Raw genomic sequence first — 18,506 nt, forward strand, 5'->3', positions numbered from 1 at the left:
GTATTGGTGATACACAGCATAACATGTCTTGTGAACTCTAGTCTTTCTGTGGCCCCAAAGAGGTAACACGTTTTATTAAAAACAAACTTGCTCTTAGAAATGGCTTAAAGTATGAAGAACGTGATTTTAAACTGTGTTTTTTCCATTAACATTTAGAAATAATATCTAGGCCCCAAAGAACGATCTTTAAGGTGTTTGCTTGAATTGGAATTCTGAGAGACTGGAGAGTTAATTGTGTGGCATTACGTGTGTTCACCTTGAGGCTTTGTAACCTCTGAGCCAGCACCTATTGGTGCTTAGATTTTCAACTTGGGAGGCAGAGTGTCGGTGAACCTACAGTTTCATGTCAGTGCTTCTTTCAGCCTGAAGCAGGCGCCCTTCTTGTGTTCAGCCTGGACTTACGTGCGCCGCCCCTGTGTTCCAGGCGGGGAACCCTGGGGAGCCTGGCGTGAGGGGGCCCGAAGGCAGCCGGGGGCTTCCCGGAGAGGAAGGACCCCGAGGCCCGCCCGGCCCGCGCGGCGTGCAGGGGGAGCAGGGCGCCACGGGCCTGCCCGGGATCCAGGGCCCCCCGGTGAGTGCGGGCCGGCTCCGCGGTTTTCCTCTGGAGGTGCCGCCCCTTGGCGGGGCTGGGAGCTGGGGGTTGGGGGCTGGGGGCTGGGGGAGCGGGGCTGGGGGCTGGGGACTGGAGGGGTCTGGGGGGCTAGGGGGCTGGGGGTGCGGACAGGCGTTTGGGAGGGACCCTACCTCTGCTCCGCAGCGAGCGCGGGGCCAGTTCTCCTGTAAGTCCAGCCACTGGTCCCGTGCCCAGCCTGTCGGTTTTCCATTCAACAATGCCCTCTTTGTGGGCTTCGTTCGTGGACAAACTGGCTTTTGTCTTTTCCGTCCCAGGGCAGAGCACCGACCGATCAGCACATCAAGCAGGTTTGCATGAGAGTCATACAAGGTAAATAAATCGTCATGGCTTGACTTTTTGTAGGCTTTAAAGGGTGGGGGATTTTGAATAGTGTTAATTTCACTTATGTTCAGTAGTTTGTTGCCATTTGCTTATAGCCTCAAGGACAAGTAGTACATTTCTGGGTCAGCCTACACGCGCGCGCACACACGCACACACACGCACACACGTGCGCACCCACACACACACACACACGCACTTTTCCCCTTCCTTTGGAAAATAAGTTCTCAGGCTCTTTCCCTTCTAAATGTCCTACCCCTTGGTGTGTCCCTGGCATTGACCTAGGCTCTCTTTGCAGATTATATGAGAAACGATCAGTAGACTTCTGCCCTTAAGAAGCTTAAGGCCATTATTTCCATTCATGCACCACATAGGTAGAAAATCTATAACTGGAATTTTGCCAAAATGGTGATATATATTTTCACATTTCTTAACCTTTATCTAAATTCATCTGTAGTTATGGCGATTCCTATTTATTGTCTGATTCTAGTTGGAACTAATTCTGTCATGAAGAAACACTTACCTTTTACGTGTTCATGAGATAGTCTAGCTTGTCAAGTATATGCGTAGAGTTTTCCAGGATGAAATTGTCACCTCTATATTTGGAAACCAATATTGAAGACATCTTATTTTGAAAGGATATTTCCATTTTAAGCATTTCATGTTGAGAAAAGTATGACTTTATGCTAACCCTCACTTAAATAACGCCCACCTAGGGTATTTACATGTGACCAATTTAGAAATTTTGGTGAGAAATATGTTTCAAATTCATTTTCTCCTTCGCACCCAAAGCTTTAAAAAATATTACACTAGAATATTTCCCTTAGAGTATTTTAATGGGAAAATGTTCTTATTCTCTGGTTTTAGTAGATGATTCTTGATCTATTTAATGGATCCTGAAAAAGCCTACACAGTTATAAATTTTTTAAGACAGATTGTGACCATTCCCAAGAAGCAGGCTCTCTTTAACATCTGGTGTATCTTCCAGGCATGACAAAAACTCAAGAAGGAGAATTATTAGCAAGTCATGGATCCTCAGGATGTTTCACATAAAGTAGTATGTTCAAGCTAAGGACATGAGCCCAGGTCTCAAACGGTGTCTTAGTACTGATTCTGGACAATGTCCTTGGCTTTGACACAGCTTCAGGATGTCCACTTACAGCTGTGTTGCATCCTGGGTTTTCAGATAACCAGCCAGGTTCTGGGTGACACACTCATCCTTTTGGAAATGGCTGGGTCCTGAAGGTTAAGGTTCTGTATCCCCTCCCCTGCCTCAAGGCAGCAGGACCAGCTCTCCCCCGAAGAGGGCTGAACACGGCGGCATCAGTGACACCTTGGGGCAGAAACCAGCCGAGCTTTATTCATCCCTCACCCCCAGTTCTGAAGCTCTGGTGATGCATTTAGAAAAAAAGCACCTGAAATAGTTCGCATTTCCCTTGAATAGCCTATGTGTTTCTGACTTCCCTGGGTGGTTTTTTTACTGCCTTGTAGAGCACTTTGCTCAGATGGCTGCGAGTCTCAAGCGTCCAGACTCCGGAGCCTCGGGCCTCCCTGGACGGCCTGGACCCCCCGGCCCCCCGGGCCCCCCTGGAGAGAATGGCTTTCCAGGCCAGATGGGACTCCGCGGCCTCCCGGGCATGAAGGGTCCCCCTGGTGCTCTCGGTGTGAGGGGCCCTAAAGGTAAGGCCTTTTACTCACGTGGAGCCAGGAACACACACTGGCCTTTTTGTTTTTTAGGTGAATTCACTTGTCCTGGCACGTGCCGGGTGTCTGTGATGTGAAATTATCGTTCTGTTCTGTGGGGCTGGTGAAGATTAAAACACCGTCATTTGGTATTTTCTTGACCTTGGTGTGTAATGGCAGTAGAACCAATACCAGAATTCAGATTCCTTGACTTTCACTCTTGATCTTTTCCACTCATGCTGCTTTGGTTGTAGTTCAAGATAAACTTCAGGATCGTTCAGATTTTTTGTTTGTTTTTTGAGACCCTGAAATCACTGTAGAGGTCTTCTAAGATGGCGACTGGCTCTGGAGTGTTTGTATCTATTACTTCAACTAATGAGGCTTGTTAGCAGTTCTCATCTCGAGTTAAAGCTGCCTCCCTCTTCTTTTATTTATTTGTTTTTGGCTCTGCCAAAAATATGCATATGGGGTCTTAGTTCCCTGACCAGGGATCACACCCATGCCCCTTACACTGGCAGAGTCTTAACCACTGGACTACCAGGGAAACCCCCCTCTCCTTTTAAAGAGTGAGATTGTATATCAGTTTTGATGGATTATTTTTTTCAGCTCTGAAGTACAACAGTATTCCTTATTTAACATGTTGAGAGCGTGTGAGAGAGTTTGTTTCTTCTTTTATTTAAAGCAAGTTAAGCTCTTGAAACCGGTGTCTTGTAGGAAAATAGGATTATGAGTGTGTTAGGTATTCTGCAGAATTTGCAGAAGAATGGGCTGCCTCAGATGGTGCTTGCTAGTTCAGGTGAGTAGGTCAGGTTGGGGGCAGTGTGCCCCAGATAATTTACCAAAAGGATGCAAAGTGTGGAGTTTCTGTATCACGATGAGTGACTGACAGCTTTCTAGGAACTTCAGAAAAACGTGGTGTCAAAAACAAGAGAGGTTTCTGAGCCATACAGCAAATTGTCATTAGCTATCTATTTTACATATGGTAATGTAAGTTTCCATTTGACAGAAAACAACAAAATTCTGTAAAGCAGTTATCCTTCAATAAAAAAACAAAACAAGAGAGGGATTTCTGTTTTTTAGACAGTGATACTCCAATTAGGGATAAATATGGTGCAAATGGTCAGAGGTCAAGCAAGCTGTCTTTCTGGATCTATAATTGAATGGGAGATGCATTTAGCTCACAACACCCTCAGCTGGCACAGTGTTGTTCACTACTTTTTTTTTTTTTTTTGGCATGTGAAAAGCTGCATGTTAAAAAAAAAAAAAAGAGCTCTAATTGGGGCCTCTTGTGAATTTGGCACAGTTGCCATGTTTTTGGAGGCTGGACAGGTCACCTATGCAGAGAGCTGTGAGTTCAGCTTACAGAGAGCTGGACCTCTTCTCTGAAAGGATCCTTAGCCATTCATCTCGGTCCTGCTCTGAGCTTCTGTTCAGGGATTCATACCAGAGGTACTCCCTGTGATCACGCTGCACTCACCCGCAAAAGTAAACCATTCTAGGGAAGCCCATACCGTGGTTGGACCGTTGGCTAAGCTGTCTCTGTTGTGCCCCAGCCCACGGTGACTCCTCTGCCTGCGTGCCGTCACTAAAGGGAGCCAAAGAGTGGTGATTCACAAGAGTGGTCCCCGTGGCCTCAGCATCACCAGAGACCTTGTTCAGAAGGCAGATCCTCCCGCCCACCCAGGCTCCCTGAGTCAGAGACTTTGGAGAGGGGCCCCCAGTGGAGATGTGCTCGTGCAGGGCAGTTGCCTGTCTTCCCTGGGAAGGACCGCCTTGTAGGGTGATGGGGATCACAGCCCTGTTTTCTCCAGCTCTAAGGAAGCCCCCATTTTGGGGGCTGAGCTTCACCTTGAGTTCATAGGTGCCGGCTCCTGAAGTTCCATCTTCCGTCTAAGGAAGCCTTCAACCCTGCCCATGTCTGCAGCCCCTTCCCAGATACTGTGATCCACTTGGCTTGGTTACTTGGTGCTAAGTCACTTCAGTCTTGTCCGACTCTGTATGACACTTCGGACTGTAAGCCCACCAGGCTCCTCCGTCCGTGGGATGCTCCAGGCAAGAATCCTCGAGTGGGCTGTTATGCTCTCTTCTAGGGGATCTTCCATACCCAGAGACTGAACTCAGGTTTCCTCCGTCTCCTGCATTGGCAGGCGGGTTCTTTACCACTAGTGCCACCTGGTTACTTGGTGTCAGACTTTAAAAATATTCTGCAGGTGATCTGAATGTGCACGCAGGACTGAGGAGCACTCCTAACACATGGGACATGACCTGAGAACTTTCCGGGAAGCTGGGAGTCGAAGTGCAGAGTTGTGTCCGGGTGGGGCTGGATGGGCCTCAGCACGTGAACCTTATTTTGGAGGAAAGAAAACTATATTTCTATATTTGAAACCCAAGAAGTGTCTCTGGCACTGAGTCCATCCATCAAGCAGAGTTTGACCGTATTTGGGACTTCCCTCTGTTTCCTGGGATTCATGACATAATTTATAAACTAGAAGTGAGGCTGTTCTTTTCTTTTTTCTAATGAACGTCCTCTCCCTGTCCTTCATGCCTTTCTTGGCATTGGGTTCCATTAAAGCAGCATCTTCTCTCAGTTTTACTTCTTAAAACTGGGATGAGGGCAGAAAGGAATAATCAGATTTTCTATATCATTCAGTGCTGACACATGTTTGAAGATGTACGGTTCTAGGTAGCTGGCCGCGACCTTTCTTGTCCTCCACAGACATTAATAGTCCTACTTAGTAGAAAACACGTGGTGTTCTAATGCCCAAAGTTTAGAGCTCAAATTTTCCCTGAGAGTAAATACTCCGCTCTTGAAACTTTACCATTTTACTGATCAGAGAAGAGATGTGTTTCTTTGCCTTTTTCTTCATCCTTAATAAGAGAAGGGATGATGGGAGTCTGGGTTTGCCATAGTCATTTTGAGGGTATTTTCCAGGGAAATTCGTATGCAGACAAGTTTAACTATTAATAAATCAGTTTTACTAAGCTTTTAACAGTTCAGGCTGTATCTTAATCAAATTACTGTTTTCTTCCTTAAAAGTTACTTTGAAAAACACAGTGGAACATTTTTAACAGGAGCTGGTAGAAATAAGCCTCAGACCACACTCAAAGCTTCCATTGCGTTTGTATATTTTGTTTTTGTCGATATGTTTTACACACTTCTACACAAACGTTGTTAGAGCTGTGTGCTCCTTTCATGGAAGGTGACCCTTGACTGGACCTGGGTTCACTTTGCTTAGAATTAAATAAGTCTTTCTTGTCATAAATACTCTTTATAAATGTTTGTGGTTTGTTACTTTTAAGCCCCTTTGAGACAGGCTGTGTGTATCTTTAAATCTTTTAGTGGGCCTCAAGCAGACATGTCTCTGTGTTAGTGAAAGCTAGGGAAGGTATACCCGGCACACCTGAGGCTCACCTTTCCCGGTGTTGATCCTCACTTGAAGATGGAGCATTGATTATGGCTTCCAAATAGATGAATTCAGTAGCAATTTTGGAGCAATATGAATTTCTCTAGTTTCCCCCACTCTGAACATAAAAAGCTATTTTTCTACTCAAAGTGTCTATCCCCTTCATGCTGTATCCAAAGCATCTTTTATATGCTTTTTACATGTCCTTTCTGACACAACAGGCTAATAAAGGTGGGCTTTAGTTCCCAGGCCAGGTCTCCTACATCTTGGAGGCTGTGGCCAGTGTTTGCTGAAGCAGAGTAACCCTGCGGGTAGCAGAGCCCACACACCGTAGCTGCTGCAGACTGCGGTGTGGCTGTGTCCTGGGCCTGTCGAGAACGTGTTTTTCCATGACTGACCTCCAGAAACAGCATCGAAGATAAGACAAGGGTCTTTAATTTGTAAAAGATTTTATTCTACATATCATACAGTGTTGTTAATTAACGTTACCACACTGTGTTCCCTTCATTCTGCAGTGTCCAAATATGCTGGCGGTTCCATCCAATGAGTTTTTACTTTCAGATCTTGTATTTTTCAGTTCTAGAATTATGATTTTTTGTTAAGGCTTTTCATATCTCTCCAGGAATGTCATATCACTTCACCCATTATATCTATCTTTTCCTATGACTTGGTTTACACACACATATATATATAAGTTGTTTTAAAGAGGCAGTGGTCTTATTCCTTGCAAACATTTTGAAGTTGGTGTGGCTTCATGCTGGAATGTGCTTAACTGTCACTATCGCTGTGAAAGTTGCATTTTAATTTATAATCTTCATCTCGTGTTTTCAGAAAGTGTGGCACTTTCTCACTGCCGGCCTTGAGAATTACGGTCAAATAACATTTAAATTGCTGAGTTAACAAGAGAGCATAAGCTGTTAGTTTTTAAAATGCTAATTGTCATATCTTCCTACTATAGTAATGTTATATTGATGATGGGTGTAAAAAATAGCTAGTTTATATATATGAGTTCAAGCTGAGCTTGAATATTATGTATATCCTTACATAATATTTATAAAATTTAAATTATCTTCAAAATGTTGATTCATCATATAAATGTTCACACAAGGACATTCACAGCTAAAGTCAAAGTATGATTACTAAACGTCCATTTCTTAATTAGAGGCTTTTGACTATTTGACAGATGTACAGATGGCTGTACAGATATTCTTCCTGTTTTTTTTCTGTGCGTGATTTTGTTTTTTAAATTGTAACAAACCTGTCGGTATTTAATGAGGTTGGATTGATACGAATATTTGGATAAAAAGATGACGTATAGAACTTATTGTGAAACGCCATTGCCTCTTCTAAGGATATAGTATAATAATCGCATACTACTGTGCTAATGGGTAGTAGAAGTTGTCTTCTACTAGGCGTAGTCGATGTCATTTAACACCTGTTAACTAAGGTATTAGGGTGTTTTGTTAATGAGGCCAAGTTTCCAAGTCTGGCCTCTGTAGGGGCCAGGATAATGAATACAGATTTTGTTCTGTGGCTGCTGAATTCCTGAATTCAATCAACGGTCTTGCAAAGGCACATGGTTGGTTGCAATCCAAAGGACATTCCCTATAAATAATGAGACAGAAATGAAATGTAGGCACTGTGACAGCACACTTTGCATTTTGAAACTTCATTAATTTATTTTTGGTGATGCTGAATTTACATGGTTCAAGAGTTTTTAAATGTATAAAAAAATGCTTAGTGAAGAGTGTCTGTCCCATCCCTGCCTCCCATCTGCCTGGTTTTCTTTATCCTTCCATCAGGGAGTCGCTGTTCTTAGTTTCCTACATACCCTTACCAGTGACACTATAAAGGATCTATGAATATATATATATATATTTTTCCCCATGTCCTTTTAGGAGCAAATCACATTGTCCTTTAGTAAGTCATCTGGGCCTTGCTTTTTACACTTAACAATGTCTTGGGCATCATTTCACAGACCTTCCTGATTCTTCTTTCTGTTGTTGTTTATATATATAATGAATATTGATTTCCATGTATTTTATACCTCGCTGAATTCTCTTATTGTCTATAGCAGGTTTCGAGTTGATTTTCTAGGGTTTAAGAAAACAGTCATATCACCTGAAAGCAGGGATGGCTCAAACCAAATAATAGTGATAAAGTGGGCATGTTTGTATTAATAATGTTCTGACTTCAGTGAAACTGCTGCTTGTGTTTCTTGTTAAGCTTTGTGCCAGCTTCAAGATTGAGATAGATGGACTTTATCATGTTAGGGAAGTAGCTTGGTACTTATTTTATTGAATGTTGTATCAGTGGCTTGTCAGCATCTACTGATGATCATTTGATTTTTTTCCCCTTAGATATCTTAATATAATTAACTCGATTTTTGCCTCGCTATGTACTTAGTAAGACCTAGTTTGTGACAACCTCATGACTTTTTGGTTTCTGAATGTGGGCTTTGCTTTAAGTTGAATTTATGTTTATGCTTTATGTTCATTTTTATAGACATATAGAAAAATAACATTTCTTTAATGACACACAGGTGATGCAGGAGAAAGAGGGGATCGTGGCCCCCCAGGAAGAGGTCCCAAAGGTTTGCCAGGAGCTCCTGGTCTCCCAGGTAAGGATGAAGGCAGGGTGAGGTGGGAAGTGGTATCGAGCAGGCGGTCTGAACTGGATCACACTGTAAAGTATGGCTCTTTGATTATCTCTGCTTATCATGTGATAATAATGACCGGCATCGATTTTTGAAGACCACCTTTAATGAAGAGTTAAATAGTCTGTAAATCATGTCTGTATTCCTTGAGAGAAGAATACATGTCTTGAAATGTTACTTTCTTAAATAAATACTTTAAACATTGCTGTGGAGGTCCAGCCACAATGCACTTGTTATAAAACTCTGGATGAATGGGGCCCTGTCCATTTCTAGCCCAGTGGTAGTTTCCTCTTTTTTTTTTTTTTTTTTAAACTAAAACGTCAGAGCAACAGGAAGACGAATCCAAGTTTTCGGCTATTCATGTTGCACAGGGAATAACTGAAATTTTATTCTGAAAGCTTCTCCTTCAAACACCCGGACCCTCCAGAAACCCATATCCCAAAATAAATAAACCTGCACATTCCTACTCCCAAAAGTCATTTCAAGAATGTAGCCCAGCTGGGTAGACTGAGGTGACACAGTCGTGTCTGTGTGAGAGTGGGCACTCTCACTGGGTGTCTGCTCTCCTTACACACTGGCTACTCTGTGGCTGAGGTCCAGGCTGCCCCACGTGAATCCGCTGGATGCGACCGCCAAGTCCAAGCGCAGAAGCGGCCTCCTGGGGGCTGAAACCCAGTTCAGGTGAAGAGTGTGAATAGCCTGAGCCTCCAGTAAACGCTCTGAGCGCTTCAGGGCCAAGGCTCAGGAAGGCCCCTGAAGTCTCTGAGGAAACCGGTCAGGGGAGGGGACTTGTGCAGAAGGAGGGTGGCCCACACTCCCGCCGTGGATCTGAAAAACTTGGTTGAGGGAAATCAAGCAAAGAAATGATCGTTTTCTAATTCTGCCGGAGGCTTAGGTAGTCAATCATGGCTATAATTGCAGCCCCCAAACATCATTGCTTTCTAATTATCCATTTCATTACTCCTGGTGATCACTTTCTCATTTAAAAGAATTTTCAAAAGTATGAATGCATTTGGAGATAGCTCAAACGCTGCCTTTCTAAAATGGTAATTGGTGGGCCTGTCAAGATGTTTTCACAAGTTGATGAATTTTTGTGATTGGAAAAGGAAGCCTTTGTGATCAGAAAAGGAAAGAAAATCTGGCTGGAGTTGAATGGGACCCAGGGAAGATTTTAATAAACAGTAGTCTGGATTCATTGATGGACGTCTAGCAGAAAGAAAAGGAAAACAGACTTTACTGACGGCTCGTCTCTCTTATCCGTGGTAGGAATAGAGTGTTTGAAGGCTAATAAAATAACATCATTACGATTTACCTAATTATCTATGTATTTGAAGGAGATCCTGACAATTTCTCCTTCTCCCATATTGTTGACAAATTACAGTTCCTGGATCAGCAGCTTGTACTACTGGCACAATTTACCAAAAATACATTATCATATCTGGTGACTTCTGCTTTCAAAAAAATCTGTTGATAAATCCCATTTTGCATTTAAAAATAGGAAGGTGGAGACCAGCTTGTATCTGTGCAATTTGCATGGTGCCCCGGGACCCTTGCTTGGCCTAGAAGGGGCTCCCTGGGTTTGCTTTCTAGAACACCAGCCATCCGTGTGTGGGCAAGTGGTCAGGTAGGGCAAGTCACCCCTGGCAGCTCTACATGACCCTCAGCTGGTCTTCCTTGTGAAAATGACTACATGTTGGTCTTGGAGTTAAGGCTTAAATCTGATTTGTTAAAGTCAGGTTTGTCCAGGGCTTGGAAGCCTGCCCTTCTCTGTTTCCTTGCTGCATTTTTCCAACCCTCGCCCCTCCCTTCCTGGTTCTACCCATCTGTGGTTTTCTGTGCTTTAGGTACATTTTCGTTGAGGGGATATTTGACATTACTTAGGGTGAAGTCAGCGGAGAAGACAATGGCAACCCACTCCAGTACTCTTGCCTGGAAAATCCCATGGATGGAGGAGCCTGGTAGGCTACAGTCCATGGGGTCGCTAAGAGTTGGGCACGACTGAGCGACTTTACTTTCACTTTTCACTTTCATGCATTGGAGAAGGAAATGGCAACCCACTCCGGTGTTCTTGCCTGGAGAATCCCAGGGACGGCGGAGCCTGGTGGGCTGCCGTCTATGGGGTCGCACAGAGTCGGACGCGACTGGAGCGACTTAGCAGCAGCAGCAGCAGGGTGAAGTCAGTTACAGATTAGTTTTTAAAGAATCAAGGCTCACTTTCCAAAGCACGCAGTTGGATCTGTGTCTACCATCCGCTTTGAGGCACCAGCTGGATCATTGGTTTCGGGTTGGCTCATATCCCCGTGTTTCTGCCTAAACGTACTCAGGGAACAGTTTCCCAAATCCATCAGGTCCCTGAACAAGAGATTTTGGGGCCATTATGCCTCTAAATTGAGTCCTCTGAGAGTGGGCCCTTGGGAGTGTGGGCTCTGTAATTCAGATATCTAGCTTTACACCTTGACCGTCACTCCCGAGCTTTATGGCATTGGGCTAGTTCCTGACTGGCTCCATGCCTTGGTGTCCCCACTTACAAAAGAGAGATAGTAATCAATAATCCCATCTCCCAGAGAGTCTAATTCTGAGAATTAAAGAACAATCAATCCATGAAAGGAGCCTAAGACAGTTTCTGGCTATAGTGGATGCTCTAGAAATGCCAGTTATTAGAACTATTATTAATGTAACAAACGCACTGTTGCATTTTGAGGTGACTGAAGTGCAGAGCTGGACCCTGGCTCAGCCTTTGTGGATTTTTCTTGACCTTCTGTCAGTCAGCACTGCCCCTAACACCTCAGACCCTCCGTCCGCTGAATTGCTGTGACTCCAGACCACAAGTGCAAAGCGCTGGTCCCAGGAAATCACATCACTAAGTAGCTGGGCTGCTTTAAATATCTTTGGGAGAGCTTGGAGTGTGGGTAGGAACGTGATTTCTGGTCCCTCACAATCCTGATGGTGGGTGGACTTTAGGACCCTTCACCAGGGCTGTGTTCAGGGACTTGTCTGGAGCCTCGTAGATAACACACATCTTAAGTAAAGGAGGGAACTGGCAGAATAGGATATTCTGCGACCTGTTGTTGAATCTGGGACTTGGGTCCTTCTAAATGGAAAGAAGATCATTTGGTCATTCTTGGGCTTCCTTGGCAGCTCAGATGGTAAAGCATCTGCCTGCAGTGTGGGAAACCTGGGTTCGATCCCTGGGTCAGGAAGATCCCCTGGAGAAGGAAATGGCAACCCACTCCAGTACACTTGCCTGGAAAATTCCATGGATGGAGGAGCCTGGTAGGCTACAATCCATGGGGTCACAGAGTCGGACACGACTGAGTGACTTCACTTTCACTTTCACTTTCTTGGTGCTAACATAGCTGATGTATTGGAAGAAGTGCAATACCTTCATTATCGGTCAGTTGTCAGAATGGCTCTGCTCTTTCTGGACTGTTTCTGCCCGCTGTCTGCCCTCCTTCCCTCAGCATGTTCACTGTGAAGTACTGCGTGCTCCTTGGGGGTGTGATGGTCCATCGTCTGATACAGACCTTGGGTTCTTATCATGACAGTTGCAGGGACTGCCGTTTTGGCTGTAGCGCCCTGTCGTCTAAACGTGGACACAGATCGTCGAGTTTGAGTCTCACAGCCAGAGGTGGGCAGGGCAGGTGTGTAAGAGGGGGGGGCTGTGGAGCTGGGCTTCCCGTGCATGGATAGACCCTCCTCACTGAGGAGGATCTGTGGATGTGTTAATACCTGGAAAGCACTTAGCATAGCACCTGGCTTACGGCAACCATTCTGCACCTTTAGTTATTATTATTCCTCCTTTTATGTTTGAGGAAATACAGACTCATGAAGGTCACGGGCCTTGACAAAGATCTCTTGGGTAGTAAGTGACAAGGCCAACATTCACGCGTCCAGGTTCTTGCTGTGATGTGCTGTGATGTTCTAGAGTAACGTGCGGACGGTCCGGGTGTGTGCTGAGTCTGTCTTGCCATTCTGGCCCCTGACTTTGGCACACTTCCTTTTCTGCCGCTGTCCCAGAGCTGTGGGGACCACAATGAGCAAGGCCTCTGGGACCTTACACCCTGCCCCCTGCCCTCACCTCTCCTGTGTCTGTCTCTTAACAGAGACCTTTGGGGAGTGTCTCTCCACCAGTAACTCTTTGCCTGTCGCCACTGAACTTACTCACTGGGGACCAGTTGCTTCCCACTCTGGGGATTTGAAGAAAAGATATTTACGAGTGGGCCCTGACTTCTTTGTGTATCTAAATGTGCTGGGAGAACGAGGACCTTAAATGATGGTTGTGTGTGAACACGAACCCGGATGTTAGACTGACTCGCACTTATTGCACCGGGTTTCTTGTTCAAGGTTTGCAGATAGATGAGCTTTGCCTGTGGATCCTGAGTGAAGAAGTTCCCAGGCAGAAAGAGCACACTCGCTTTAAGCTTAAGTCTGTGTGTGTGCTTTCTAAGTCGCTTCAGTCATATACGACTCTATGCGACCCCATGGACTGTAGCCCACCAGGCTCCTCTGTCCATGGGATTCTCCAGGCAAGAATACTGGAGTGGGTTGCCACGATCTTCCTGACCCAGTGATTGAACCCAAGCCCTTTACGTCTCCTGCGTTGGCAGGCGGGTTCTTTACCACCAGTGGCACCTGGGAAGCCCGGGCTTGAGTCTGGAATAGTCATTTACCCCTGTTCTGCGGCTGTCCTGTCTCCACTCTTTTATTGGGGTGTGGGGATCTTACGTAAACAAACCACTTTATACACGAATTCCTGGAGCATATGTGCTTTGTCAAGCACTCAGAGCAAGGTGAGAAATGTAAGAAATTCCCTATTGAACGCCGGAAATGATTTCCATGTTTTGTTTTGTTTTTAAAGCCTGTGTCTTAGTCCCTTATATTGCACTGCAGATGTTGTTAGGGCCGAGAGGCTGGGCCTCTGTGTGTGTAACACGACTGCCCTCTAGTGTTAATACAGAGAATTACACAGACATTCATTTTTAAAAAATCATGAAAGGTTTGGCAGTAACATTTTATAGGTCCTTGAAATTTCAGAAAACTCTAAATATTAGGCTGCTAGTGTAGCTCAGACACCCACGAGGGAGGCAAAGCAGAGTGAGAGCAATTTCAGTTCATGCTTTCTCTTCCCCGTAAGAGTTGAAAAGAGGTTTCTGCCGTACAACTATATATATATACACACACACACACACACGTTGCATATGTAAGCATATATATGCATATGTGCATAAGTATACACATACCCCCTCCCTCGTGAACCTCCCTCCCGCTCCTCCTCCCATTCTCCTCCAGGTCGTCACGAGGCAGCCAGCCGAGCTCTGTGTGCTATACAGCAGCTCCTGCTGGCTGGCTGTTTAGCGTGGTCACGTTTGTGTCAATGCCGCTCTCTTCCTTTCCCGCCCTCTCCTCCCCCTGCTGCAGGACCATGCTTTTTGAGCCCTGAGGGCCAGATGGCTTCTGCTGCAGCCCGGACCTGTGCTTTGTAGTGCCGAGCTGCCAGGGCAATGTGCAAACAGCGGACACGCTGTGTCCTGATGACACTGTTCACAACCCCACCATTGGCTCATGGGCTGCCGTTTGTCCAGCCTGACCACTTAAAGGCATTTATATCTGGCCTCTCTTTGTAAGCCTTAAAAGACCAACTCAACCTTTAACTGTTTCTGTGCCAGGAAATCTGAACAGGCTCTGCTTAAAGGCAGGGTTCTGCTAAAGCCTTGTCAACAGAGGCTGTGGGTTAGGGGTAGACTTTGTCTTGAGAGGGAAACACAGAATTACCTGCTTCATCACTTGTTGTAGTCAAATGAAGGCTTATGAGATAAATGAAGGGAAATTACTTATATCTGCTTGTCTACAGTCTTGAGATGTATAAAGCTTCGCTATATTTTGTCCTGTAATGTGGCTATTTGTGGACCTAATAGTAAGTATAATGGGAAGAATGTTATGTGTAAAGCAGTGTCTCTAATGTAGTTTCCTTCTAAAAGTATGTGGGCTGTGTAATAAGGCAGCTAAAAAAGACCAGATCACTGCGACAAGACCAACAGAAGGCAAATGGGATAAATAAGGTTTTTCTGGGCTCCAAAATCACTGCAGATGGTGATTGAAGCCATGAAATTAAAAGACTCTTACTCCTTGGAAGGAAGGTTATGCCCAACCTAGATAGCATATTAAAAAGCAGAGACATTACTTTGACAACAAAGGTCTGTCTAGTCAAGGTTATGGTTTTTCCAGTGGTCATGTATGGATGTGAGAGTTGGACTATAAAGAAAGCTGAGTGCCAAAAAATTGATGCTTTTGAACTGTGGTGTTGGAGAAGACTCTTCAGAGTCCCTTGGACTGCAAGGAGATCCAATCAATCCTTCCTAAAGGAGATCAGTCCTGGGTGTTCATTGGAAGGACTGATGTTGAAGCTGAAATTCCAATACTTTGGCCACCTGATGTGAAGAGCTGACTCATTGGAAAAGACCCTGATGCTGGGAAAGATTGAGGACAGGAGGAGAAGGGGATGACAGAGGATGAGATGGTTGGATGGCATCACCGACTCAATGGACATGGGTTTGGGTGGACTCCGGGAGTTGGTGATGGACAGGGAGGCCTGGCATGCTGCAGTTCACGGGGTCGCCAAGAGTCGGACACGACTGAGCGACTGAACTGAACTGAAAATAGGGACAGAAAACGAAAAACTGCCAAGAAACAGGGAAAGGAACTAAATCTAAGTGAATATAATTGAACATATAGATTTTGTTTTCACCTTTTGGCTTAATAGCCAGGTTAAGACTGTGGACACGAGGAGAAATGAAAGTGTTAGTCGCTCAGTTGTGTCCGACTCTCTGTGACCCCATGCAACCCACCAGCCTCCTCTGTCCCTGGGATTCTCCAGCCATGGCAGGTTGCCATGCCCTTCACCAGGGGATCTTCCTGACGCAGGGATCCAACCTGCGTCTCCTGCGTATAGGCAAATTCTTTACCATTGGAACCACCAGGGAAGCCCGGACCCAAAGGAGGATCTCTGTAAACACTGTGTTATCCTGGCACAAAGGATTCCTTTTACATGCCTCTGGTATCACCACCTTTGCAGGCATCGTGTGACAGCATGCTGGTGCAATGGAGAGAATGTTCCCAGAAATGTGTCTCTTTGTTATGGGGTCTGTGACTCCACGCCTCACTGGTTTAGGGAGGAACCAAACAATCTTTGGACTTGACAAAAGAAAGAAACCCCCACAAGAGCTTAGGGCACTGTGTCGTTCCTATTGGGGTATAGCTCTGATGAGAAGGATTTCAGGGAGCTTTGTGGGGTGCATTGCACAGTCTTCTAAGAGACACGAAGCAATAATTTTCTAATAGTCATTCATCAGGTGCATTCAGGCAGAGAATATAGTTCTAAGGCAGGCATCATCCATCTTGTGGATGAGGAGACAGGGAGATGAGTGACTCGTATGGCAGAGCTAGGCCTTCCAGCCACCTGTCTGCATCTTCCAACCACCCAGGGGCACGTCTCCCTGCCTGGAACTTGATCACCCTCTAGAAATAAGGGTGGCTGCTACAGGAGCGTGGTCTGAAGAAATACAACGTGAGGCGCAAACACGAGTTGGCGTGTATGATTTTAAATCTGCTAGTAGCCAAGTTAAGAAAGTCAGAATCAGGTGAAATTCATTTTAATGATTAATATACATATGATGATGGAATAACTGTTTAACCCACTGGGTCCAACATAATTTCATTATGTAATAAGTACAAACTGTATCGATGAATTATGAAGAGATTGAGGTCCAGGTGTGTTTGGCATCTGAGTCGGCTTGTTCCTGGGCTCAGCAGACGTCTGTGTGGAGAGGCTGCTGTATCTGGCAGATGGGAGAGGGGATGAGAGATTCTGGGGTCTCCTAACACTTTTAATTTTTCAGCGACTCAACTGCCATGAAGGGATCCTGTCCCACCATCCAGATCTGGTTTGGCCATCCTGTCGTTTCTACGAGCGTCTCTCCAGGCCCTCTGCAGACGCTGCTGGGCTGGGGAGGGGCCCAGTGCCTTCTGCGTCTGCGGGTGTCCTGCTCACAAGCACGCCCTCTGTGTGTTTCAGGTGACCCGGGTCCTGCCAGCTACGGGAGGAACGGCCGGGACGGCGAGCGAGGGCCCCCCGGGGCGGCGGGCATCCCTGGTGTGCCCGGCCCCCCAGGTCCCCCGGGCCCCCCTGGTTTCTGCGAGCCAGCGTCCTGCACCATGCAGGCCGGTCAGCGGGCATTCAACACCAAAGGTCCCAGTCAGTGAGGGGCTTGGTGCCACGCAGCTGTCGGTGGAAACCACGCCTGAAGAAGGCGCCTGGGGGAGAGACGGCCCCGTCAGTGGTACCCTAGAAGTCCCATCTGAGCATCAGGTTTAGGACAATGGTGCTATTCAGCAAATCCTCTCTCCTTTCTCTCTGAGGGGAGCCACAGAGCAATGGATCAGACAGACAGACAGACAACACCCCTCCCTTTGAGTGAATCGGCAGTCCCGTCCCCAGGCGCTTGAACTCGCGTGTGCTATCCGTGTGTGGTATGTCACGGCCGCTGTGCCAATAAACAGAGACCGCGGTTTGGTTTACCTCAGTTGCAGTAGTTCTTCCATGTTGCAGTGAGCGCGTGTCCTGAGACGCTCGTTCCAGCTCTGCAGGGATTTACCAGGCTAGCTAAGAAGCGGCCCCATTCCTGTCAACAGAATTGGTGCTTAAGATCCCCATCACTGCGCTCCTGGGGACTCTGCAGTTGCTGTGCCACTTGAGGTGGTTTCCTTACACCCGTGGGGTTCTCAGCGTCAGCTTGCCTTTCTGCTGAACTGTCCTGTATCCAAACCCATTTGTATTTTGGGCTCGTCCACATGAAAGCAAAGAAAGAATCTTAATACCCCACCGTTCAGTAGTTTTATTGATGAGATTATTTATTTTCAAGGTTTGAGGTCACATCTCTGGTTGTACCAAAGAAGCAATAAATATGGTTTCTTACTCTCTTGCATGTTTTTTTTATAGCTGTGTTCAATGAAAAGGAGTCACTTACAGTTGTTCAGATACGTAAAGCTTTTTCTGCAGGCCTGTGTTTATAATGTTAGTGCTTTGTTCTGCAGAGAAATTAAAAAGCCCTTACTGCTCCCCAGAGGGTGTGGCCTTGTGACAGAGTTCTTTGTGTGTTTGTGTATGGTGGGGGTGGAGCGTGGCGGGTTGGGGGAGGTGGTAGCGGAGGTTTCATGGACCTTTTAGAAATAAAATGAGAGTTCTGAACCCATCTTCCAGAAAAATGCACTTGCACAAATCTGCTTGCATGCCACGGCAGATTGCCCGGGCCCCCCAAGTCTAGCCTTGCTCAGGTTCCGGGGGAGAAACTGCTGCCTTCATTTCAGTGCTGTCCTGTTTAGAACTTCACTGCACAAATGATTTATGTTGTACTCAATTTTTTCTTATAAGCTGTATAAAGGCAGCTCAGCTAAAGCACTGTATTCTTATCAATAAGATAGGTATTGCCTGGCCCCTCCAGCACTCCGTTACTATGTACATAATCACACTGGCCTGCTGTTTTGTCAACATCTGTGTTGACTATTGACCAGCTTTAACATAGTTTGTGTCACAGGGCGTACGATTACCTGTCCCAGGCCAAGCACAGTGCGCAGGTCAGGATCTTCTCCGTTTATGGAACTATGTTCTCTCAAGTCAAGGGGAGTGAGCCCTGATAGGTGTGATGCCTCACCTCACTGGTGAAGCATTTCTTCCCTCAGCTGGACTCCCTCAGCATTTTAAAATCTTAGCCCCATTCATTTGGTTAAATCAATCAACATGTAACATGTATTTGGG

General features: G+C 45.9%; 1 protein-coding gene across 1 annotated transcript in view; it reads left to right on the forward strand.

Annotated features, from left to right (window-relative positions):
• The window catches only part of COL9A1 (collagen type IX alpha 1 chain), an 88,303-nt gene extending 70,632 nt beyond the window's left edge, over positions 1–17,671 (forward strand). The window contains exons 35-39 of the mRNA XM_069599491.1: positions 425–571; positions 889–943; positions 2,444–2,632; positions 8,582–8,659; positions 16,767–17,671. Coding sequence (XP_069455592.1) covers positions 425–571; positions 889–943; positions 2,444–2,632; positions 8,582–8,659; positions 16,767–16,954 — 657 coding nt within the window. The 3' untranslated portion in view covers positions 16,955–17,671. The remainder of the gene's footprint in view (positions 1–424; positions 572–888; positions 944–2,443; positions 2,633–8,581; positions 8,660–16,766) is intronic.
• Positions 17,672–18,506: the final 835 nt, after the last annotated feature.

The sequence above is a fragment of the Ovis canadensis genome, chromosome 9 (assembly GCF_042477335.2).
Source record: "Ovis canadensis isolate MfBH-ARS-UI-01 breed Bighorn chromosome 9, ARS-UI_OviCan_v2, whole genome shotgun sequence".
NCBI classification, from domain to species: domain Eukaryota; kingdom Metazoa; phylum Chordata; class Mammalia; order Artiodactyla; family Bovidae; genus Ovis; species Ovis canadensis.